Genomic DNA, 27,140 nt, shown 5'->3' on the forward strand with positions numbered 1-27,140 from the left:
ATTGCCGGGTGATCGCTGCTAGGTGACCGGGACGATGCCGAGCTGGTTTTGAAGTAAGGTTGCTGTATGCAGAAGCTAGACACAGGCTCCTGGAACTCCATAGACGGACGTTCTCACACGCCCTCCAACAAACTATATTTATTTTATAAACCACCACGAAATAAACATTAATTTACAGAGGAAGGCCTCAGCCCTGCCACAGCCATACTGTAGATTGAACTCCAGCTTAAATGAAAAAGCAGAAATTCAGTGTAATTGTATTCCAGGAAACCATTTATGGCAGACTCATATCAACCAATAAAAATATTAATGCATGAATGAATGAACAAAAGAATGAAAAACTCAAAGAGCATTAACAGTAGTTGACTGCATTAAGAAGAAGCAGGTAGCTGATAAGGCCAACTACCAAGGTGTGTATCTAAACATAATGCAGTCATCTACCATGTGGTAGTGCCCTGCAAAAGACTACTTAAATTGGACCCTTCCATCTCCTAAATTGAAATGTCCAAGTGGAGTCTTAAGCCTGGGACAGACATGCACGGCCCACAAGGCATTTTGCCGGCTGTATCGCTGCCATTGCTTTCATATGGTGTTGGACAGATCAGCGTGGGAAGATACCGCTAGTCCCTCAGTGACGCTGAGCGGTACCGCTCAAATCTAATCCAGAGCAACTTTTTATATTCAAGTATATAGCCTATGGTGTGGTACTGACAACTACTGTACTCTACCATTCAATTTTTCTATATTGAAGTCATTCGCGTAGTGTCTGGGTGCAGACTAGCGGTATCACACCGTGAAAATGTCCAGCAGTTCCGCGCCGCGCCTGTCTGTCTGACTGTCTCTGGCTTTACTAAGACATCAGCAGCACACAATTTCCAAGAACAGCCTTCAATCATGCAACCAATTATGAAACTCTATATAGTATATGTAATTTAGTAATACATATCTGTGGGAAGTTTAATTAAATACATACTAGTGATATCTACAGTATGTATAGTTCTATAGTGATTATAAAAACAATTGTACATATTAAAAAAAAAAATATATATATATATATATATATATATATATATATATATATATATATATATATATATATATATATATATATATATATATATATATATATATATATTGTGGCATTATATTGTGGCAACAACAAATAAAACTAATTATATAAATGTGCTTAAAAATAAATGTTCATTATAATACACACATATTCTAATCACCCAACAACTTTGTCATTTTCAGCATGTAATAGAAAGAAGAAATACACCACTCAGGCTACAAATTAAAGGAAAAGTGGCTTTTTTTTTAAAAATCATATTCGCAATCATACTCTGATATTAAGTTGTATTAATTTCAAGGGGAAGTGCTTTGATCAGTTTTGAAAAGCCCAGGTCTTTTACAAAGTAGCTGAAACTTATCATTTATCTTGCACTTCCTAGACTATCTCCATGGTTATCGCTTTAGTCCATCATAAGAAATGAAATTAAAAAATCTACATGTGGTATAATCCTATGATGGACTAAAAGTTACTTTGTAAATATCAACTGCAATGTACAAAAATAACTGCCCTGGCCTAATTTTTTACAGGCAAACTGCAACCAATGTTTATGACCAGGTACCTCAATCCCAGTGCCACAGGGGCCCATTCTTACAGGTCAGGGAATAAAGCACAGCTTGTTAAAACCAGAAATGTCCATTACTCTCTAAGCATGCAACAAAGTGTATGCATCCAATCACAGCGAACTGCTAGGTTCCCATAACAATCACCCATGTAAGCACTACAACACAGAAATATGGCAGAGAAGACATTATGTTTTCTTTTTTTATTTCAAAAAGCTTCAAAATGTGTGTGGGAGGGAGGGGAATGCAAACTGTAAACTCTTAGCTCTCTACCACAGTAGCAGTGGCAAAACAGAAGGATGCCCTGGATAGGCACATGTGTCCCCTAATGTGCCAGCATGAACTGTTTAAAGGGGACCAGGGAACATGAGGTGAATGCTGCCCTCTGTCCCTCACTGAAAGCGGGCATACACACTCCTCTGGGGTGGTTGCTGTGGGGCTACTTGTTGAGAAGGCTGCTGCTGCTGCTGCTGCTGCTGCTGTTGTTGGTGACGCAGCTGCTGGGAGTAGGGGTCCTCCAAGGATTTGATGGCAATGGTCGATTTGGGGCCCGTCTTCCACACAATACCATTAGAGTCGGCCACAGAGGCTTCAACAGTCACGCTGTGGCTGCCGAGGACGGCAAAGTTCAGCAGGAATTGTGTGCTGAAGTAATCATTGTGGGGCTCCACTCTCTGCTCCATTTCGTTGGTCATGTTGTCTAGAGGGACCTAAGAAATTAAAACAGGAGGCAGCATTCCATTAAAGCTGGCCGTTACAAGCACTAGATTCTGTTTTGTTTAATATTTTTCTTTCAACGCAGCAGATCTGTATACCAAATTACAAAACAAACAGCTGTGATAAAAATAACTAATAGTTTGGGGAATTTTATAGAAGTAATGAATGATTAAACAACTGCACAATGTTTTTTGTTATTTGTAGGAGCCTATAAGGATATGTACATTTGTATGCATGGAAAACAAACCTAGATCTACATCCTTCATTATTACCTTAAAATCTTGTCCAGTTTTGTTCTGCAGGGTGGAGCTGACACTGAGGCAGACGGTTTGGATCGTACGGAATAGGCCTGGATTGGTGCCATGCTGGACCACTCCCTCCACCTTCAGAGCCAGCTGTTGGTTATTCTGAACCGTGATTGGTTCAGTGGGGTTCCGGGGGGAGGGAGAAAGGGCAAGCTAGACAACACAGTGAGAGATGGAAATATTTCAACAGAGTGCAATCCGTAGTGAGCAAGAAAACATTTTCTGCACGTTTTGTATAGTTTACTTTCTCAACCCATTCCATTTGTTGAAATTAGTACTGCAATGCAAAGCACTGAATACCAATCTTCCAGAAAGTTTATACAGTACATCACAGGTGTAGGATTGTGACAGCGAGTGAATGAATCCGAGTCAACAATCTCCCTCCCAACCTGTGAGGGCGCTGTGTAACAGGAACAGCATGCCCCAGACTGGATGGTTTGACAGTTTATTCCAGGGCGAGTTGGAAGTCGGCTATCCAGGAAGGGGGCGGAGCCACAATACCAAAAGTCATCGCCCTAATACGGTAAGCAATGTGTCAGTCATGGATTGGAGGAGACACGATTGCACTTGCTACCGAAGGGCCAGGACTTAAGGTATATTAGGGGAGTGGCCGAGTGATCTGTTTGTGTTATGGTTACGCAAAGACCTATGAAGAAAAACCTGTGTATTAACCACTGAGTGTTTTGTTTGTTTGGTCCTGTCTAGTAATTGTTGTATTTGTCATGTTAGATGGCTAAACTATCCACGAGCTGTTGCTAAGGGGCCAGTTTCCAACCTGGACTTCACATCCCTCCTGTGCACATTACCTGTCTTTCACCACCTACACTAAGAGCACTCACTGCAGACTTCTTGTGCTTGTGTGTGCGATTCATATCGTGTCGTATTATTTTGGGACTGAACCCATGGTTTTGCATGGCACTATACACATTGTTGTGTCGAGCCTGTGCTTATTATTTAAGTGTTGCCAGTATGCCAAATAAAGAGCTGTTTCACCGTGAACTGTCTTGTGTTTATTGTTCTTGAGCACCGCATCACCACTACACCTGCACACTGCAAACCACTTTGTCACAAGGACATATTCATTTTGAACACTTGCTGAGCTAATAATTATAATTATAGCTGTTTCACTTATGTATATTATGTTTCACAATTAGGGCTGTTTGTTGATATGTTAATCTGGCCTTATTTTTTCATACTGTCATACCTTTAAAAAATGCACACTGTACCTCCATTGTCACAAAAAAGTGAACACAAAATACAAAAAAACAAGTATTCTCTGCTGTTCTTTCTAGGTTTATAGGATCAAACCCTGTTATTTGTATTTTAAATTGGGGGTGGGGTTGTGTGATCACTATTTTAAAACATACAATCAAAACCTTTACTTATAATGCATAATTTACCATTTAAAAAGTACCATATTACTTACTTTGATGCTTGTGGACTGCAGTTTCTGGAAGAAATACCTTTGAAATGACAGGGGCACCTTCAGCAAGGCAATGACTGCATCACAGAGACAGCCAGTGTGCTAAAATTAAAATACAAACATAATCTTTACTACAAAATAAGAAACACTTTTGAAATTAACATTTATTTTTTTAATATTTGTACAAGTATACACAAAAAAAGCCCAAGGATTGCTGCAGGAACCTATTTATTTGATTATATTTGCCCAGTCAAGGGAAGACTCCCTGTCATTGTCCGTCATTATTTTTCAGGGTAGCAGAATATTCTACTTGTTTCCTACCAAAAGACCATGCAACACTTTTTCTGGCAACTTTCCATGCAACTCGTAGGTAACATTTCCAAGCAATTTTTCTAAGTAGACAGATAACCCCTAGGTAACAAACACTGGTGTGGTTTTCTTACCAGGTAAGAGACCGGGGGGTGCTTCCTGCTGAGAGATTCAACCTCCTCCAGGACATGATTGAAAACAGACATCATCCTCCTTTCATACTCGCTCTCTGCCTGCACTGTTCCAGAGACGCTGTACTCCTGAAAGCTAGAGAAGCAACAAGCTGCTTTTACATCACGCCCCAACCATTATGTAATTTGTGTAAACCTAAAGAAACCTGCTCATTTTAGCAAGGGCAAATAACTATTCCTCAACAGTGTGTGCTTTTATTTCGGACAGAAATTAAATATTTGTTTTAAACACACACTGGTTTTCCAGTGTGCTTAACACTGCCTTAAAGGCAGACTCACTTCTGGTTTCTAAGACCATGATTATGACCAAAATGAAATACCAAATAAAAATAAAGGTATGGCTGAAAACCTAAGAACACGGCCGTTGGTCCTTCACTGCTGAGATGTTTTGTCTGACTCCAGTGGTTCAATATATTTGACATGCAAGTACACTACAGTTACAAAACAAAGGGAGCTGCTACTCCGTTTACTATTGAAGAAAACTTTTAAACCTTACCTGGCTGAGTCTGGGTCCAGTATGAGAGCTTCAATGACATGCGAAATCAGCAAGCAACTTTGCTGTTGTCTGAATGGTACAAGGTTAAAGAGAAATGAAAGCATGCTGCATTGTGAGCATTCAGCATTGGTGCAGATATTACACTTTTTCCCTTTTCCTTTATTTGTATATGCTTGTATGACCAGAGGCAGTGGTGCATGCTTCTTTAGCAGATGCACTGCATTTTACTGAAATCCATCAGTGTTGGAGGAGTTTACTTTACAAGGATACAGCTCTACATTTCTCAATGTAGCCGAATCCACATCGAAGGAGGATTGGTATAGATCAGCATAACAAGTTGCCAGGGTTCTGAATTCATCCATTGACACCTTCATCTATTAAGAAGAAAAAAAAGAAATATTAATTCAATACACCATGGTCTAAACAAGAAAGAAGTAAAAACATAGAACATTTACTGTAATTAGTCTGTAAACTTTGTGTACTTTAAGAGCACACAAAGTGGGCAGGACAGAGGGTACCTGGGTGGAGATGCGGCCACAGCGCTGCAGTTCGTTTCCAGAGGCAAGGGCGATGGTGGTGGCAATGGCTGGGGGCGGGCTGGTCTTCAGGCTGTTACAGATGCAGATGAGCTGGGAGAGGGCCTGGAGTGTGTTGATACGCAGCTTCACAAACTCACACTGGAAACTCAGCGGGTTTAGGGGGGTGCTCGCTGCCTGCCAGGGGGGGAGCAGAAAATACTGTTAACATTGCTTTAATTTTAACTTTAATTATATTTACAATTTTGATTGATTAACATGCACTGAGCTGGACACCAAGATAGCAACAGACAGGGCATTCCAAAACTTTGGCAAACAGCCTTACCAACCTATGTCCCTTTCACAGGGATATATATATATACACACACACACACACACACACTAACCTGTATTACGAGACCACTCAAGGGACTGTCTAATAGTGGTCTCAACACAGGTGGTCTCTTAAAAGAGGGCCCATAACTTAAATTTTCTATTTGTCTCTGGCATGCTTTCCTGTAATTATGTATACCTTACATACACTGTAAAAGCCAGAAGATGTAATGTGAACAAAAGGAAGTATGTAATTTAATAACATTCATTTAGATCATGCATTTACAAAACAAGTCATTTTGTTAAAGAAATGAATGCTTGCCTGTCTCAGGTCACACAAAGTGTTTTAAATCCTTTGCATATTTCATTGCCTGTGTCTGCCTTGCAGATAAGTGTTGATTCATTGCATCCTGAAACCAACGCCAGCATTGGTTTAAGATCTTTTTTGATTACCGCGCACATTGTTTCATACTCTTAAGTATGGTTTGAATTTTTCTGTGTTTTATTTTCCTTTTAATGGTTTGCCTTTAAGTCTTAAGCCGATACATCCAAATTATGAGAACAGTCTGTTAAATTAGCGGGAAAGAACAACGCAACACGAAACTGACACATTGGAAGTTACCTAGTTCCCAGGCAAGTGTGAGAATGAAATAAAGTAGCATCTGGGGGAAGTGATTAATGTCATTGCTTGCTCTTGTGTTCAAATAATGAAGAAGGTGAAACAGAATCAGCAAGTCAGTCAGGCCATCAGGGTAAAAAGAAGCAACTTTGTGTAATAACAGCTTAATTAAGACATTGAATTGGATCAAAAACCGGTCATGTGAACAAAAATAAAAACCTAAAAACTTCAAGCCCTAGTTCTTTCCGTTTCAAAATGCTGTATCTGCGTCGTTCTAATGATACATTTTTCAGCAGTTTTTCTGGCACTTACAAGTTAATTAACTTTAATTCTGTCACCTAGGGAGGATCTTTTGTTTTTTCACGTTTTCTCTCTTCTTTTACAAGCTGTTTTATTGATTACAGATAAGAGACTGCTAAAATGGTTACCGTATTCCTTTAAATTTAGGACGTGCCATTTAAAACCATATTTGTCTCATAACAATAGCCTGGTGTAAGGGTGCTTAACACAGGTTTGATGCCGTTACTGGGTAAGAGGATTGTTGTCGCTGGTAGCGTTAGACAGGTAGTATTTAATACAGTTAAATAAACGCACAAATATCATTGCGAGGAATTTAAAGTGGTTACTAAATAAAGGTGGTCACATGATCAGGTATACAGACAAACACACTGTAAAATGAACATTCTGCTACAAGCTGATCCTAAAGTACTGACTGTAAGTGAAGCGATTCCCTTCTGGTATGATTTCAAGGCTTCTGCGATGGCAGTCATGGCTGCGCTGTAATCCGAGTCCTGCAGGCCACTGAGACACTGCTCTGCCTGGGAGAACTCCTTCAGACTGTTAAGCCAGAAGTAAAAGTGCTCCGAGGCCACCCGAGTCCGCAGGCTCTGGTACAGTTCACTGGCCATCTCGTGACTACCCTGAAAAAGAGAAAAGATAGAAATGTAACCTTGAATAGAACCAGCTTAATATTTACTCTATGTCGTTATTGTGCTTTTACAAGGAATGGAGCAGCTGGTTGTCTGCAATCGACGTAGGTAATGTAGGTTAGATCTGCTTACATTTGTTATTTGAGTCACTCCATGACAAATCACCCCAAAAATATTGGATTCAACACCCTACCACCTTCAATTTACAGCAAACCCAGTGCACAGGGTTGTTCAGCCTGATCGGGTCAAGGGGTCAAAAGTTATAGAGGGGTCACAATTTGGTTGATTTTGGAACCCCCAACCTTTGATCTAAATCAGGGGTTTCCAAAGTGCGGCACGCGAGGATGTTTGCTGCAAAGACTCTGATAGTTTCAAGACTCTGATAGATTCAAGACGTGAATCCAAATAACGTTAGATTACTTTATGCAGCTGAGTAGCTCGCTAGCTTCTGTAACGTTAACAGAGCGACTGCAGGAAACGTTACGCATCAGTATACAGGCACTTTTTCTGTTGTAGATTTTATTTTATTATTTTAAGATCAAAACTGTATTTAGCTTCAACTATATCGGGAAAATGCTCTGTACAGTATTGTAGTTTTGGTGTTCAACTTGGACCTTTTGTTAGGGAAAATACTACTGTAGTACAGTTTAAAATTGTTACTGTTACATGTCTTTTGTACAGTGTTTCTGAATAAGACTACAGTTAGGCTACAGTACAGTTGCTAGTAGGATGTTACGTCGCAATCGTATGTAATTGCATAAAAAGCGGCAATGTAATGGCAGATAATTTATGAATAATTAAAGCTGCACTTTAAATTGAAATGTGATTATTTTGTTGATTTCAGAAAGAAAAAATAAATAAAAACATCAGGGTAAAATACAGTAGCGTCTGCGTTTTATTTCTGCACATTTACTACGGAAATAGCTCTAAATGTCCACACCACGGGGCAATTAACAATTTGTTTAATTCGATTTTTGCCATCTCAAACTATTTGTATGGTCCCCAGAGATTTGAATTAAGCAGAGTTCACTGTACATACATTCAGCTCTCAGTGAAGTGGTTAGTTGTATAAGTCAAGATGCATTCTGCCTCACTACTGAAGAATAACCCGTAAGAGAGTTTAACTGGCATAGTTTGAATAGTACCTATTTCGGTATTATCTTATTTAATTGTTGTGACCAGGACAATGTAAGATGTCAAACCTAAGCCTGTTGTGGCACCAAGACACAGGATACAATACAAATACATTTCAAACCTGCTGGTGTTGCAGTGGTAGTAATATGCATTCCTAATTTAAATACAAAAATGTATAGGAAATAAAAAAGGTATGATTTGGGACACATTTCGGTTTCCTGAGTGGTACATTTTCTTGTGCGGGCCCCCCCATCCCATGCAACCTCCGGAAACTGGCCCTCCATCAGCAAAACTTCGGGAACCCCTGCTCTAAATAATTTAAGCTAGTGACTTTTGTTAGGTGTCTTATTAAAAATTATTTGAGGAATATAAAACGATATGAAAAAAGACTGAAAAAAAATTGATTTTTTTTTTTCCCACAGCAAACAAAAAATATGACCTGCCTTTAATTCTGTATATGTAAAGCAGAGACTTTGACCTTTCCGTGGAATTCTTTACTGATTTTGATTATTGGGGGGTTCCCAGTGCTTGAAATGGTACTCTCAAGCTCCCTGTCCAGCTCTCTCTCTGACTCCCTTTTCGCCTCTATCTCTGTCTCCTTGCCAGTGCCCAGCTCTCTGTCTCCCTTTCCACCTCTATGTCTGTCTCCCTGTACAGCGCTCTCTCTCTCTCTCAGGCATCCTGTCCAGCTGTCTTTCTTGCTCTCTCTCCCTGTCCAGCTCATCTCGTCTAATCAGTACTGCGTCTACTCGCGACTTGACCTGGACCATTCAAAATAAATTCCCCAGCTCTGTTTTGCAATACACTCTGAGAGCTGCAGTCTATGCTCTGCCGTGACGTAAACCTTGCAGCTGCTGCTGGGACAACAAAGTAACAACTAGAAAGTCACATAAATGCTACTCAAATGTTTTAAATTCAAAGTGGCGGGACTCAAACATTTGAAATTAAGAAGTGGCGGTACTCCGTACCGATGAGTACCGCCCCATTTCAAGCACTGATTTTACCCCTGATTTTCTCCACAATTTGGAAAGTCCTATTATTTTTCCCTCACCGCAGCAATACCCCATATATCTCTGAAGAACCAAAGGTTCGTGGGCTCCTCTGACCGAGCCAGTTTCCTCATTTACACCCAGGAAATCAAGAGTGGACATCAGCAAGCTACCAGCCTCTGGAGGACAAAGGGCAGCTCCGCAACTAGAACAACCTTGAGTTTGGTGTAAACCGGAGATGGTAGGGTGATTTGGGACAGCATGAGCCATTTATATGGTAAGCGCCAGCGCCATCTAGTGCACAGCTGTGTATTACCAGCAAAACTAAAGGAAAATTGTTTCCAAAATGACTAGATGGCGCCAACTCTTACTTCTATAAAAATCATTTGGCTGATCACGTCTAGGTATAGTCCCCAGTAAAAAGCGCAACATATTTTTACAAATTCTGCACCAGGGCTCCGATTTCTGCATTTCTACTCTGGAACGCTCCTGTCACTTCTTCCTCAGCAACATATGCAGAATTTGCCCCTCTCTCACAGACTACTCCACACAGCTCCTAGTTCAGGTCCTGATACTGTCCCGCCTTGACTACTGCAACTCCCTCCTGGCCAGCTTCCCTGCCTCTGCCATCCGTCCGCTCCAGCTCATCCAAAACTCTGCTGCTCGCCTTGTCTTTTCCCTTCCTCATTTCTCCCACGCTACACCGCTGCTCCGCTCTGCACTGGCTCCCTATCACTGCTTGCATCCAATTCAAAGCTCTTGCACTCGCCTGTCACTGTCTTGACCATTCTGCTCCCTCCTATCTCCAGACTATCATTTCTCCCTACACTCCCTCTCGCCCCCTACGCTCCTCCACCACTGGCAAATTAGCTGTACCCCTCTCCGCTCCCCTGCTTCCAGAGCCCGCTCATTCTCCACCCTTGCCACTCAGTAGTGGAACGACCTACCCATGGATATCAGGACTGCTCAGTCCCTGACTGCCTTCAGGCACCTCCTCAAGACACACCTGTTCAGACAGCATGTGTAAACCTCACAACTCGACTATACTGTACTATATGGCACCCAGTTGTACTAGAACTTGCATCAGCTTGTACCTGCACTGAACTGCTCCATAACTTGCCATATTCTACTACTGCTCTTAATTATAACTACTTCCTGTATCTTGTATTTTATTTTACTCTTAAAGGTATCCATATTCACGTTTTTTTTTTTTATTGCTGTTATCTGAAATCATTCTCATCCATTCATCATACTTACTGCGTGCTCATACTGGACTTTATTTGTATAAGCAAATAGTTTTATTACAAGTTAACTGCTCTTAGTCGAACCTGCTCTTACATGTAATTATTTACTGTATTCTCTATTTTTTGCTCTTATTTGAATTTGATCTATTTGCTACTGATTTTATTGTTCTTTACTACTCTTATCTGTAATATAATACTCCGTAATGTGATATTCTGTAATGTGATGTTTTGAAATGTGATGCTTTACAATGTGCTATTTTGTAACAATTCACCCTGGATATGGGCATCTGCTAAGAAGTAAATACTAATAACAATAATAATGTATTTTTTTTTTTTTTTAAAGGTTTCCAGAACCCCTTGCAGTGTTTACATGAAACTCATTACTTTATCTTTGCTGTATCCTGTGTTGTCCTTATGTCCTTATCAAATCATTTTATTTGAACATATTCTAGATTGTCTAAATATTGCAGTGCATCCAGTTCGAGTTTGCAATGTTTAAAATATAACAGACAGAGCAGGTTGAGCCAGAGACAAAGCACAGGTACTTACAAGCTAACATAATATACTTCCATTTGTTCTCCTGTAAAGTCTGTTGGCAGAATTCTGCAATGTATCAATGTTTCTGTAACCTAAGGTAGATTTTGGAATCTTCATAAAAGGTTAAGAGGAAATAATGTTTTGTTTTTTTTGTTGTTGGTTTTTTTTTTTTTTTAAATCAGTGATTTAAATGAAAAGTTATTTACTCTTACAACATAATGCAAATTCAAGGGGTATAAAATATCAATTTAAAGAGGGGTTCTATTTCAGTATTTATCACATAATTAATGATCAGCTTCACTTACCATCCTAGATGCTTGTCTGGCTATCCTGTAGACTGTCCAACCATTGGCCACATTCTCTAGCTGTTGTTTAATGACCATCTTCACCTCCAGGGACAGAGATTTCCGACTGGCCACAAAAATCACTGTAGCTAAGGAAACCTGCAGAGGTGAGAGGAACAAGATTCAGAATGATTCTTGCTTGAAATCCTGCCATGAATTTAAAACTGAATCTGCTGTGTACTGAAAGCAGGGGTGTGCAATTTGTACCGATGCCCCGGACAACAAGTTTTGTGTGAGGGACAAGTTTTGGCGTTATGCTTTCCCATTGGACAAGTAGTTTTTATGTATTTATTTTTTCCTATGTTCGTTCTGTTGCTAGAAAACACGGGTATATTATTAGAGCCACGCAAGATTCTGAACACTGAATTGCGTAAGTCTACCACCTACACATAAACATCTTTGAAAGTGTTTACATCCCACCCCTACCACTTCTGGCTAGCTGTGGGAAAAGCTGATCTTCTACTCAAGAGTATATAACTACAGGCTCAGAGTCCTTGCTCGTGCTGGCCTGTGCTAGGACACACACGGTTTAGCTGTTGTGCATTTTTATAAACACATTTACATTCATTTTTTATTACTAGCTTCAATTATATTTTCCACGAACAAGGTCTCCGAGCCTGCAGTTATACCCATCTCCTTCTATTGGTTACAAAGAAGCCCAGAAATGGCTGCCAATAGAGCCTCTGGCAATGCACAAACTAATCTTTGAAATTTAAGGTATTACTTATGTTTTTTTATAAACTAGCAAATAAGCGATTATGCCTTCTTAATGCATGAACCTGAGAATTAAATGCAGCAATATAGTAAAGAAAAAAACACCACCTAAGTCAACTTTGTGGTCTAGTGTGTACAGTACTTGTTAGGATGTTTAAAAAAAAAAAAAAAGTGAAACATGTTTATAAGCATTAACACAAACTTTTTTTTAAATTTTTTTCTTGATTTTAGTGTTGCTAACCTAGTTTGCTATTTACCATATTTTACTTTTTTTTTAGATTTAAAACGCTATAAAAAAAAAAGGTTTACTAGATTTGAACAGAAGCATGCACAATCCATCGATTTGTGAAACTAATAAAACATGAAGATTGTCAAATATTTTTATAATGATAGAAATGAAATGCTTATGTATGAGATTATCTGTACAATATGTTGTTATTTTAAAATTAAATGCAGACTGCAAATCTCATGGCAATGTGTTTATGTATTTATGAATTAATGTATGTATTTATTTTTCAGTGAGAGTACTGCAGAGAAAGAATGTTGCCCTCCCAACAAAAAAAAAAAGCCATCAGGGTGTGAGACTAGGATCACCCTGCTGCAGCTTTGTTCCAGTTAGCCATCATGGGACAAGATGTTAGATGAGGAAAAATAGCTGTAAAGTGCAGAGAAACCTGGCAGGTTATACACAAGTCCTTTAAAAATCTGGGGTTCAGCAGTTACAAAACTGAAAGATCATCAAGAAAATCTGAATTCCACAAAGCAGTAGCAATAGTGATCTGTGATGCAACAAATTAAAAAACATGTACATCAGGAGTTGAATTCAGCTTAGAGAAAGAGTGGAAAAAAAACAGGCAGAAGCTATTTCCATATTTGAATAACTCCCAAATATTCTTTCTTATAGTTGTACTCTTACTATGTTACTTCAATTTACTAGCAATTGTGTTCCAAACTGCACTGAAAGGCACATTTCCTTAAAGTATGTTATACATTTGTTGAGGTGAGGTGGGGTCACAGGGAACCTTTGTGTATCTTGAAGAATTTAGTGAACCAGTCAAGCTACAGGCAAGATCCGCCCCTGTTAATCACTAATTGATTGTGTTCACTGTTAAATAAAACCTAAATCTCACAAGTTATATTCTACTTTTTTTGTGCAATGGGGAAGGGGAAAGTAGATTTTTAAGAAGGACAAGTAGTTTTTTTCAAAAAAATTGCACACCCGTGAAAGAGAACCTTATTGCATTTCAAAGCACACCAGTGTCAAGCCCTGTTTTAATCTGCTCTTCCATTTGTTGTAGTACTCCAGTAGGGCTTTTTTTACCACTTGTTTAGTTCACAGAGAAAGTAGTAAACATTAAACTTAAGAGTCCAAAGCCTACCCAGGTCTTTAATTGTGTATTGTGTCTATTATATTATTAAGGATTTGTTTGGAACAAGGTCCTGGATTGTAATAGATTAAAACAGCCACAAGTGGTTAGTTAATTGAAAACGGATCGCTCCGTTGCCATTCTTCCTTCTTACCAGAAGCTCCTGCTGCTTGTCTGTGGCTGAGCGCCCGATCACTTTATAGAGATCCATCAGGTCCCCCAGCATGCCCTCGCCCAGGACGGGCAGCTGCATAGCGATGGCTGCCAGGGAGTGGCACATGAGAATGCGGGCAGCATCCTGCGCAGTGTGGAGCTGGCACAGCAAGAACTCTACCACCGACTGACTCAGGTGGGGGCGACATTTCACCAGCTTCACCATGCAAGTCAGGGCTCTCTGCAGGAGGAGAAAGCAGCTATCAAGCTTTTTATTATCACAAGCATTACAGGGTGGAATGGTTTATATTTTCAAATCAAAGTCACACATTTTTGGCATATTTGGGAGGAGCGTCTTGGATTCTGGGTTTTATTTACAATTGCAGTTTTTGTTTCTTCCGTGATACGACCAGTCGTATGGTTTGACTGACTGTTTTGCAGGTCATGTCCGGAGCTGATGGGAACCATCCTGAGAAAGTTTCAAGCAAGATTTGTGTATCGGGTTGCATTTAAACATTTGGAGTGAGTAATAACTATGAATTGTACATACATCGAACAGAAAAACAACTACACTACTATCACATTCCTAAGAGTATGTACTTCAGTGAACCTTTTCCAATGTTTGTGTCTATACTTCAAAAGATAGATACATTAGCATTTTCTTTAAATTTGCTTAAGATCACATTTATTTATCATTGACTCTGGGGGGAGCTTATTTATCAATCCACCAGTATACACTCTGTGTTAAAGACAACAGAACCACACAATTTCATAAAAACAACCACCCAGGGCTCCTATTAGCTGTCACAAAAAAGAAAACAAAGTTAAGGTTGAAAATGTTCGTAAAATGAAATTAAAATGAAATTAAACATAAAGGCAAAACAACGAGGAATTTGTGAAAATGTTCTTATGCTCATTGTTGGGTAAAGTCTTTGTTAATATACCTTTAATGTGTATTCATATAACAGGTGAACCAGGTCAATATCAGAGTAAGAGCTTTCTGTATTATGCCCCATTAAATAAATCAAAACAGCAATAATCTCCTGAATATTACTCTTCTTAAATAGTTACACTTTAAAAGATTAAAGCTTATGCAGCTAGTTTTCACTTGTATAAATGATTTCAGTACCTATCACGGCTAAATAAGAGACTGCCTATTTTGTTTTGTTGTTATACATATGATGCATAAGGCAGAAATGATGCTTTACTGGTGCTTAACAGATAAGCTAAACACTGAAAATGCAAGATCACTAAATGAACTGCTCCAGGTTGTTTCTTGCTAGTATTATACCACTAACATTGTTTTAGAATACCAAAAGCAATTTTGAAAATAACCTTTACCATAAAACCACAAGTATTTCTAATTCATTATTTATCTGAACTGAGTTTTTCTCTTGTCTCACTATTTACCTTTAAAGTCGCTTGAGCACCGGCACTGTCATCCAGACTGCACATAAGAAGCAAGGACTCCAAGCCACAAACTGCATCTTGTTCCACAGCTATTAACTCTACACAGGTGGAAATTATTTAAATTATTGGTTTTGAAAAGATTCCCTTTTTTTAAAAATTGAATAAAAATGAAGAATCTGTAGAGCCATACATATGCAGACTTTAGATGCAGGAAATTTTGATTTGTGGTTTTTGTTTGAAAAAACCTGAAGTCTCGTACTGTATGTGAAGTTGTGTGCAAAACATCAGTACGTAATGCAAAAGAGCATTGCTACTACAGGCAGCTTAGTCCTCAATTTTGATTAATAAATAAAGCAGAAGGGTGTTCACCTAACATGCCAATGTTATGTTTACAATGTGGACCCTGTGCAAATTATTATACTGAATGATCTTTTTAAAGGTGTTGGGGTTTTTTTTCAGTGTATCTACAATTGTGCACGTATCGTTCCCCCACCTTTATAAAGGTCTATGCACATTTTCAGTTACAATTTTCAGCCACAACCTTTCATAGAAACAAACATCCATCCATCCAAGAAAACATATACAAACAGTATGTGACTTGCAAGCTGATGCATATAAAAACAGTCTTGAGTAAAAGCATGAATTTACTGGGTCAGGGTCTAGGTGACCTGTATATTTATTTGTATATGTTAATTGAAGAACCATTAGTGTGATATGAAAGCCACTCTTGTTTAAGAGTATGAGATCATTTGAAGCTGTCTGTTTTAATCGGAGCTCTGCTCTAACAGTTTACCTTTCTCCATGCAGGAAATTGCAATGTTTGACAGAACGGTAACTCCTTGAGCAGCAACATCCCGGTTGCTATGGTAACAGCACTCTTGCGCTAACTTTACCAAATCAGTAGATCGTGATGAAGCTGCTGCATTCCCTGAGTGTGGAGATAAAAGACATCAAGATTAATATAGCCATTGATTTACAAAATGTGAACGTATAACATGTACAGAAGTCACTTCCTGAAACATTGTGTGCCATCAGTTTTATGCAACAAATGACATGGAATGACCATATAAATTCCTAAGACCTGCAGTGACAACTTATTTAAAAAAATCATTCCTTATCAGTGGAATAACAAAAAATTGCAGGCAGAAATGTTGTTCTAGCACGTGTTTTAGGTAAATCATATAGTCTTGTTTTATGTGTTATTCAAAAGGGACATATTGCATTCCTCTTTTATAATCTTTTTAAAACTGTAAGCAGGCAACAGGCACAAGGTTGTAGGAACATAACAGGTTAATAGCATACAGCACATAGGTCTGGAGAAAGCTGCCATACTCTGCTATGACAACCAGAAAGATACAGTGTAGACTTATTCTTTGTGTTTTAAATTTATTTTTAATTGTACTGAAGCTGAAAAATTGTAATAAGAGGTAAAAGGGAGTAAGCCTAGCTCGGTAACCATAGCTACACTGGTAAGAGAGGCCCACAGGCAATGACCAAGTTTGACTCCCTAGAATTGCCAGATGCAATAATGAGAGATAGTATAAGTTTGGAAATCAAGGGCAACCAAGATACTGTCTTGTTTTAGAGTGAGTTTTGTAAAGTCAGTCAGAGAAAGGAAAGAGCAGAGATAACATCTTCAACTGCAACGCTGCTATCAACATCTCGCAAGCAGTCAGAAAAAAGAAACTTGCACATTATATCTTTAACCAACAGCTCCAGACAAGAACGAGTAAGTCAGAGAAAAGGGAGACTGCTTTTAATAACTGGACTGCAAGCTCTGAATAACATCTAGAAAACACCCAATAATTAATAAACTTGAAGACCCAAAGATTTTTTAAAGGACATTAACAGACAAATAACTTCACTACCCAGGACTGTAATTTAGGAGGAGAACTAATGACTTAGATTTAATTAATGGACTGAATTTACCAACCGGGAACGGTTAATTTTACTGGAAGAACTTATGTTTTGTTAAACGAAGACCGAAAGGGGCCAGCGCTTCACAAGGCATCACGGATGCTCAACACTGCATCAATCTGCGAAACAAACTGAGTATTCCCAATTAAACTAAAGAATAGAAATGGTTATATAAACTATACCTGGGGAATTAAATGTATATTTGCAGAGAAGCTGATAGTAACTAAGAGTTACAAATTAATGAAAACCATTACACATTCATTATCTTCATTGTGTATCTAACCACCCAATCTCTCCTACAAGGTCACAGTGTGGTGTCACCAGGAGAGGAACATGACCACAGATTCAGCTAGTTGGCTTGATTGTGAAGACACAACCATTGCATATAAATTGGTGTTAAAGCGATGAAAGCTAGCAAAATAGTTAATGCATAACATCTAAAGTCGATTGCTGGTTATTAAAAAGAAAAAAGCCATCGAAGGGGCAGGGACACCGTCACCCTCCAGGTGAAATGGCCAAATCAGTGTAAAACTGAGTGACAATTTCACCCAAAGTGTAGAGCAGATACGTGTACAAGTAAAAATGCATGTTTACTGTAACATATGTTTCTTTTATATCTGCATTTTTAAGACCTATATAATGAATGTATTGTAGGAAAGGTAGGTTGCTCTGTGTTAGTGCCAAATGTATTATGTTTTCTAACACCTTCAATTACCGGTAAGAGGCTGAAAGAGCACCAGGCTTCTCTGATGTGCAGTCTGGGAAAACCCTGTGTTGGGGTGCAAGTAAGAAATATATGCACACACTTTATTGTGCGACTATGGCCAGTAACCTTCTCATTGGCCGTCCCTACCTGGTGCAACGTAGAAGTACTGCTTGATAGCAATCGTCCCTGACAGTGTTGACAGCACAGACAGCATGCCCAGTTTCATGCTGTCATAAGGAGTCTGGAGCGCACACTCACACAGTGTCTAGAGCCAGGGAGAAAGAGAATGGAGATTTTGATTTACTAACAGTTTTCTGTAGGTCCTGAGCTTTTTTTTTTTTTTCAACAAAATGTCAACCATGAGGCTATGGATGAATTGGCTTGGAGAAGAATCAGTAATTTAATTACAATTATAGTAAGCCAAAATAGTAAGATTTTTCAAGATACTAATCCTGCTTCACACTAGTGCACTTGTCAATGTGATATGAGGTACTGTTGTGCAATAGTGATGTTTTCTATTAGTGATAACGGAGTGAAAAAAATAATAATTTACAACTGCTTCACAAGAGTGACCAGCACAACAGTGTAGCCGTACTGAATATTTGTTGTGAATATTCAATAAAAAGTTCTCAGTTTACTGTCTTTTTTGTGTTTTGTGTTTCATAATTCGACTATGTGATAAGCAAAAGTGGCCTTCAACAGTGTTCCATGTGAACAATTTATATTATTGTGTTCCCTGTGGGTTGTTATGTGTCAGTACCAAATTTCAGCACTCTACATAGCCTAGATAAGATGCTGCATGCACAGATTTACCCCAAGCGTCCTTCTGCATGTATACAGGGTGACTATGAAGTCACAAATGGGATGAATATATTTATTAGTGGACGAACAAAGAAATTACAGATATTGGTCAAAAGCTGTCCAATTACTTTTGATATACACAGTATATCAATAGCAGAGCCCCACAGATAAAACAAATAGAAAAGTTTAAAATTTTTATTGTCTCAAGAATGGTTATCACTTATGTTCCTGATTTAATTAACGCAACAAGGCAGACAGGTTTCTCAGATAAGATACCTGAATGTTCTCTCTTGTCCACAGATGGGGTGCCTTGTTAGCCAGAAATTTCAGATCTTGAACAGACAGCCTCTTCACTGCTTTCCTGGGGTCGTCCTTCAAGTAATGCAGTAAAAGCTGGATCTGAAAATTAGTTCAGGAATTCACAAGTACATTAGAACATCTGATAGTGTAAGATATGATTCCCCTCTATTAACCAAAGGACCCACTGGCATGTGTCATTTACACCTGCTGGTATCAACTGAACAGTACCAAGGGACACTGATCAATGCACATTTTATTATGCATTTAAAACTGTAAAGTCACCTCATAACAAGACAAAATATATTCAGTTGGATATGAAAACCAGGTGCTAGAAAAGACAAAAGACTGCTGCATACCAGGAGGCAGTCGAAAAGAAGGTGTGCCTGGGAATGCATGCAGTTACACCTTTTACATGCCAGCTGTCAATAAGTTCACATAAAACAACAGAACAACAAAGCGAGGGTTTAATATAATTACTCCAGGTGCAAAATAACCGCCGGCAGTGCCGTCAATTTCCGCAATGCTTATCAAATAAAAATAAATAAATTTAAAAAATGTACGGCAAAAGTTGCCTGTAAGCCCGCCCGTCATTGCAGCCGGTGTCCCTCAGCACCAGCATATTTGATCTACAACCCATTCACAGACTTGCTCAGCGTCAGTTGGCCCATACGGTCACAATTCAATTTAATTCTGTCTAATCTCATCCTGCAAGAAAATCAGTCATTATCATAATGTATTATTGTTGCCACTCTCTTTACTGTGCTCCTCCCAGCACTAAGCCACAAGAAAGACATACTGTGCCATTGGTTAAGGATGGGAAAACAGATGGAGGGACACTGTTAGACTGAGCTCAATATGACCGTGCTTCCAGGAATGTTCAATCACACGTGTTCACTGCCAGTGTCACTGTGTGATTTTTCCATCTGTGAGCACCATGCAAACTCAGAAAAGTTTGAAAGAGAAGAGCTGTCTAAAGCGACAGCAAAGTGTTCTAGGGTTTACCTAGTGTTCAGGTAAGCAATGGGTGCACAACAATTTGTCCCAGACATTAAATAATAATAATAATAATAATAATAATAATAATAATAATAATAATAATAATGTTAACTTACAGTTGCAAAGTACAGTACTGCAGAAAGCATGAGATTAGACAGAATGAAAGTGATTTGTGAGAAAGCAGGCTTAAAATTACAATACTTTAAAATGCAACGGTGCAATACACATTCTAACTCCTTTCATGTCTCCAGTGTATATAAATTGTTAAATTTATACTGACATTTCAATGACCGTTGCTGTTTTGTAATTCGGTGTTATTTTCAATATGAAAGTTTGTGTTGTTTATAAATTGGATTTTTTTATACCATTTTATTTTTACAATAGAAAAGAGACCGATATCTTATTTTTGTAACAATTAATGTGGGAATACACATACTAGGCTCTGTATTTCTTTTTTGTTGTTCTATGAATAAAGTATAAAATCACCTTGGTGCCCTGGGGTTGGATTTGTATTTTGCCTTTCTGCCCCTAGAACTGCCTTGAGGCCCCTGAATCTTCACACCCAACAAAGGCAACAAGCTTTGCCCTTCATGACCTTAAATTCACGTCAATTGCTGTACCATGAAAAGCTGACATTTTTTCACATCGCTGACTTTCAAAAGCAGTTTGAAAATTTCCTAAATTGACAAATGCTGCATTTCAGTACTTTGATTTTTAATATTGCAATTTTTTTTGTAATTTCGATTGGTTTTCTTTCTATAGTGTATGTGCAGTGATTTTAGACACACTGCTGTACCTGAATGTGGTCATTTATAAATGCAGTAGACCAACTCTCTCAGATACAATATTTTCTCATATTCGATGGTCCCTTGCAATCAATCAAATTGGATATGGCAGGATGTACTGTACTTTGAATTTTCTTTGCTGTGCCAATGAAAATACAGTAGAGTAAGTTACAAATTAGGTCTTAAATCGTTAAAATGTATCTTGTTTCCCGATTTAAACGTTGATAATGTTTTTAAATTTCTTTTAGCGTTTGCATTTCATAGAATTTGTTGACACTTCTTTTCCACATTGACTCTGGCAGATGTATGACATCGTTAAGGCTTTATAGAAAGTGTCTTGCTATGGTTCCTACAGTTGCCCATTGACCGTCAGTCCTCCGGATCAATAAGTGGGTTGCAGTGGCGAGGTGACTTTCAAATTGAAAAAATGGGAGACAAAAGTCATAAAAAAAAGAGCCTTCAAACACTTGCACACTTGTAGTTAAAGTGGTCCACTATAATCACAAATGTGATACAGGAGTTGACCATCCCTGGAAGAGTGATGTGTGTGTGGCCTCACCTGGTTGGGGATGTCGATGAGGGAGGAGGCAGCCAGCTGAGTGAAGGTGTGCAGAGTGACAATCACCATCTTGGTGGAGGGATAGGAGGTGACAAGCTGCTGGAGGAGCTGCCTGGTGCTGCAGGCCAAGCTGGCATCGTGGTGCATGTGCTGCAACGTGGGGATCAGCTTCAGCTTCAGGTCCACCGGCGTCGCCAGGCCTCAATAAGAAAAGCAAAGACAAATGTGGTCATGGCTTTATGATCACATTGGTATAGGTTCTTTCTGATAACATACGGGTGTCGAGGATTCAGTCCTGTGTAGTTTGTCTTTTTTAAAATTATTTGAACCTTCTAGGGCTGTGTTCAGAGGTTTGATGGTTTGACGGTTCTTTCGCTAGCCAGAAACTCGAAGGTAGTTCTGAACCTTCGAAGGCTCGTCAAGCAGCATTCAAGCACTGTCAGATGTTTTTTTTCTCTGTTAACAGAAACCGTTTGACAATGCATGAATATTATAAATCACATATTAAATGTCAATCACATGCAAAATTCCATCTTTTGTTTTGTATAATGGCTATTACTTAAACAAAAGTTGCTGTATTAAAATCCACTATCAAATTGTTACGCGTAGCACGCCGCCGCCATGCATTGGAGCAGGGTACTATGTAAGAGTACCTATAGCGACGGTATTGCTTCAATAAAATATGCACTGAATATCTAGTGTACAAGACGGGAGAGAAGTTTTATGGTTGAATAAGTATGAAACATAAAATATTAAATATACGCATACACTAACCATTTGTTTTTCAAAAATTGAGCACTGAATAGGCTAAAGCACTGCACCTTTAAAAAAAAAAAAAAAAAACAGAGTTGAAAGGTCACAGCACAGAGGCAATCACCTCTACAGGGTCCAAGAAACGGGTTTCAAAAAAAAAGACAGAAAAAAAATAAGAAAAAATAGAAACATCGCATTTTACCGTTTGCAAAAAGATGTTCACCCAGTCTGAAGTATTTTGTTGACCTATGTTTCATTTTGGAGAAAATTTGCATTTATTTTCAACAGATAGGGTAGGACCAGGGGAATAGATGTTATAAAGATACATTGTACACTGCATTGTGCAAAAAAAGTTGCGAGTAATAAAGTATTAATTAATCTTTATTAATTAACAACCCAAAAAGTTGTAATCCTACTTTTTGGGTTCAACAATAAATTAGCAAGAGCTGTTTTGAAGACCCCAACCGAGAGTTACAGTAACACACGATCTGTGTCTGAAATGTGAAACTGTTCAACAGCTGAGATTTTTTAATCACAGTTTAGAACTTATATGAACTGAAAAGCATGTTTTCAAACAATGTTTTATTTTTGATTTTGTAAAGGAGTTAGCAACACCAAGACACATTACAAGAAATTATATATATATATATATTTTATTTATTAGGCCTATAATCATGATAATTTACAGCTGATACTCTAACAGAAAATTGCATTATCGTCCAATACTACTGTACATGTATGACTATCGCAAGCAGCATGCATTAGGTGTACTTAAACAACGTGGATATTTATTTAAATTATAAAAACGTGATTAATTACTGTTCTATAGAACATATTTAACATGTGAATGTGTTATTCAATTTACATGAATGACCTGTAAGATAACAGGATTTTCAATAATCAAATATAAGCTAGTAGCTATGGTGATGTCACTAATAAATTACGCAAACTTGTACCATTGAAGGTTCGAACCTTTGTTCAGTAATGTTTTCCAAACCTTTGAAAGTCCAAATGTACCCCTCTCTAAAGCCTTACAATATTTTCAGTGCCAATAACAAGGTTCTGTGGGCCCTGCTTGTAAATGACAAGATCACTGAACATGTCTTATATTACGACAAATTACAGGCGCAAATCAGCTTGAAAAATGTCCTTTTTCAAGAGTCAAACAAGTGTTTACACTTCCAAAAAAAATCAAAAAATCAAATAAAACTGAAAACATGCATGTGCACATTGTTATATATATAGTAATATAATATATGGATTGAGAAAACATTATTAAAAAGCAAAAAGTAATAAAAATGTACATTCAGGTCTAGGATTAAAAATAATAGCATTGTCAAGGTAACCAGCATCCTGTTTTGATCTCACTGTCGTGTAGGTGAACATACCTTGAATCATTTCACCAATTTTGTTACAAATCCCAGCTGCAAAATCCCTGTTGGAAAATAAATTAAAACAAAATTACAAAACTCAATACAGTGTGATCCGTTAGTGCACAATTAAATAATTCTACATGCACTACTTTACTGTGCCTAAAGTAAACTAACAAGCACTGTCATGCCATCTTAAAAATCATACCTGTGGGGACTCTGGAAACTGTCAATTTCAAGTTGTTGTTATCTAATTCTAATTACTGGCTTATTTCTCATAAACTATTATGCTTCTTGGATTCTTACCCGCAACTGCAAATAGGGTTACATACCATTTCAAGGATTTCCTTCTCCTGAGTTCTTGGTACACAATATTTTCTTCTAACAATACCCTACTGTTGTGGACTCTTATCTGCATTCACTCATTTAAGAAATGCATGTGACTTTTCAACTTTATTGGCTCCACCTATTCTATACTCACTAGCTTTCTGCCAGTAAATGTTTGACCACAAAGACTCTACTGAGGTGAAATGACTTTGGAAGTGTACGTGTGACAGATTTCCTAAGAGTAAGAAACTGAGAATATTCCTAAACTATCGAAGTACTAGTTGTCATGTTTTCAAATGAAAATGCAGGTTTGTTAAAACATGTGTTTCATTCAAAACTACACCCCTGAGCCCAGTGTAGCTAATGGAAGTGTAAAACAGGTCATATATATATGGCAGTATTATTTTGTTAGCTACAATCACTTGAAGGCATCTCACGTCTTACTTGGAGTGAGCAGAGAAGCTGGCAGCAGCATAGATAGCAGCTTCGACCTCCACGTTATCGTGAGAGTCCAGGCTCTGGCGAATACTGTGGTGGGCGTTCTTCCTCTCTGGAATGATGGAGGCCATGCTACCCAGCATTCTGTAAAATAAGACAGACTCAGATAGGTAAGAAAAGCCAAAGTGGAATATTAAAACGAGCAATTATTCGCATCTATCCCCCGATATACTCACTGTGTAATGAATGTAAACTCATATTTTATGTGTACAAACTGCTACAAAAGTGACATTACAAGCAGTTTGTATATTCACATGCTGTACATCTGACAGACTCCCGTACCTGAGAGTGATTGCTCTAGCCACTGGATCATTGCTGTGAATGACAGAGAAGATCCTCTTCACAAACTCGTCCACATTCAGGATTTTCTCCAGGTGCTTCTCGCTTTGTTGAGTCACCTTCAGCACGCAAAGACGCAAAAAGTTGTTTCTAAAAAAAGAAACAGGTATGGTATTAATGTAATCCACTGTTACCCAGCACTAAAACACTTACCTCACATTATGAAGAATAAAAATGGTTGCACAAGACGACCTAATTCTAGGTTAACTGTCTAGCACCTTGTTTTAATGTTCATTATAACCCTCATGGAATGCAAGGCTAATTGACTGAGGCACATTTATTAAGTTTGGGCTTGGAGACTCAGCTGTAATTAAACAAACATGTATTATGGATTAAAACAAAATGGATAAAACATGTTTCAGTGTTTAAGATACAAAATGAAAGCCGTAACAGTCTGAACACAAACAATAAAACCAATCCCAAACCTTTTACATTTTAAAGAGCATCTTCCAATGCCACTTGAATTATTTTTTGGCAACTCTGTTACTATTTCATAGAGCTTGCAATCATTCTGAGTGGTTCAGGGTTTTGCTGCTCCCATATATGTAGCTGTCATCATTTTCTCTGCCTTTACCTGGATCTGAGCTGTGTTGAGCCTGACTGGAGCATCTGAAATGCTTAAACTAAACAACCTTCCTTTCCGTTCAAATCATGGTACAAACTCAGTATTGAAGCAACATAAACCAGAACTTCTACAACATGTTGATATGAACGTACAATTTAAATAAATACATATCTTAAATATGTATACAACTATAAATAAATACAAAACTTAAATGAATACAACTATACATAAACAGTACAAAAAGACCCAACATAAATACAGCTGTAATAAAAAGTAAGTTTCGCTTCATTGAAATCCAGCCAGTGTCTTCTCTTTGTAAACGTACCCCAATCTGAAAATGTCTGCAAGCTTCAGGAAGGCAGAGTTGATTAGAATAGGGAAAGGGTATTTTTGAAAGAGCCTGGGGAAACGCACCACTGCTTCACACTGTTCTCCAATTTTACCCGATCGAAGCCCTGAAATAACAAGGGATTATTACTCAGATACCAATGAAATTAGGGTCCTTGCACCCTTAAAAGAGTAACAATCAAAGATTAGAAATCATTGTATTACACTATTCTTTATTTGACTTTACTGAAGTTTTCCTACGAAAAATATGGGATCTATTTTTAAGCAAATTTTCTCACAAATAAATGTGAGAAGAGAGGTTTTCTTTATTTTTTTTTTAACATTCCCTTAAGTTAAACAGTGATTTTGAAAAAGGACAATAAACCCTTCTCAAACTTAAACATTTCCCTGCATAATTTTTCCAAATGGGCTTAAAAAAACATTTTGTAACAAAAACTTCCTTAATACAGACTTTGAAGTAAAGTGAACAGGGTCTGTATTGTAGAATCGTGTAAGGTTTTGGCTTCACCAGCCTGGAAAATAATTAAAGTCTGCATAATTAGAGACAGACACTTTCTAATTGCGGATGTGGTTCATGACCGAGTACATGTTTATTGTACAGGAATATTAGTTTCAGATGTTTTGTACACTAGTTCGCTTGTGTTTTCATAACAGGCTGGTAAACGAACGCAGAATTTTTAACCTAACTATATTGTTTTCACCTTTGTATCCTTGGTATAATGTATTGTTTGAAAATACTGTACCTGTACATTTTTCATACATTTGCCGTGTTCTGCGATTGCCAGTGGATTCAAGTTTTTTTAAAATAAGTAGTGTTTATAATTGTTTTTCAATGTAATGTATTAAATGCATTACGAGCCTAGCTATTTAATTTTTTTCTAAAACACAACATTAATTTAGTATGATTGGGAACTGCAGTATCACCAGGACTGAGAGCAGAGTACAAAAACACAACATAACTACTATAATTATTTTTGTTTTAGAGTTACTTTTGACCAATTAAAAAACAACTATTGTTTGTAGTATATTTGCATACCAATTATTATAAAGCGAATTTGCTTTTGTCATAACAAATATAAAACTTACATTACAACATATATTACAGTACTTGTAGCTTAGCTAGCCCCTTCGGCCGATGCGCTTTGTTTATTGTGAAAGAGGCTGTGCTTTACTTATGTTTGGCGTGTCATGTTCATGGTGCGTTGTTTTCAGTTGTGTTGCTTCATTTTCCAAACACATGCTAAATGATATCATCAGTACCTTTATCAAGCTCCATTAGAGCAGAATTAGCATCTAATTCTTGCTCTCCGTAACCCTCCGAAAAGAAAGACCTGGCTGTAGGTAAAGTCATGACTTTTTCCCTGTGTTGTCAATCAGCAAAAAGAGAACTATGGATTCCCCCAGTAAGGCAGCGCGGCAGGAAGTGAATGCAAGGAGGCACGGAAGACAGGATGTGTCAAGTCATATGGTTTCGGCCAATCGGAGTGCGTTGCGTCACCTTCGCGGGTCGTTTGTCCT

The 27,140-nt window shown here is 38.1% G+C and overlaps 1 protein-coding gene across 1 annotated transcript; it reads right to left on the reverse strand.

The window, feature by feature from the left end:
• Positions 1–1,159: 1,159 nt before the first annotated feature.
• ints7 (integrator complex subunit 7) lies at positions 1,160–27,027 on the reverse strand. The gene is made up of 20 exons (XM_041250592.1): positions 26,883–27,027; positions 25,600–25,729; positions 24,653–24,799; positions 24,317–24,454; positions 23,564–23,610; positions 21,423–21,622; positions 19,059–19,181; positions 18,129–18,246; positions 16,152–16,286; positions 15,359–15,456; positions 13,950–14,189; positions 11,676–11,813; positions 7,251–7,457; positions 5,589–5,783; positions 5,341–5,444; positions 5,071–5,139; positions 4,518–4,650; positions 4,078–4,176; positions 2,619–2,804; positions 1,160–2,339 (listed from the first exon to the last, which is right to left on the reverse strand). The coding sequence occupies exons 1-20, from the start codon at positions 26,971–26,973 to the stop codon at positions 2,022–2,024; spliced, it is 2,916 nt and encodes a 971-aa protein (XP_041106526.1). The 5' UTR covers positions 26,974–27,027; the 3' UTR covers positions 1,160–2,021.
• Positions 27,028–27,140: the final 113 nt, after the last annotated feature.

Source organism: Polyodon spathula, chromosome 5 (assembly GCF_017654505.1).
Source record: "Polyodon spathula isolate WHYD16114869_AA chromosome 5, ASM1765450v1, whole genome shotgun sequence".
In the NCBI taxonomy this organism is placed as follows: domain Eukaryota; kingdom Metazoa; phylum Chordata; class Actinopteri; order Acipenseriformes; family Polyodontidae; genus Polyodon; species Polyodon spathula.

Excerpts from the sequence above, each read along its gene's own strand:
- ints7 (XM_041250592.1), bottom strand. The coding sequence starts at position 26,973 with ATGACTTTACCTACAGCCAGGTCTTTCTTTTCGGAGGGTTACGGAGAG. Across the intron at positions 5,140-5,340 it reads ACATTGAGAAATGTAGAGCT|ACAACAGCAAAGTTGCTTGC; the intron begins GTATCCTTGTAA and ends TGTACCATTCAG. Across the intron at positions 4,177-4,517 it reads ACCCCCCGGTCTCTTACCTG|CACACTGGCTGTCTCTGTGA; the intron begins GTAAGAAAACCA and ends TTTTAATTTTAG.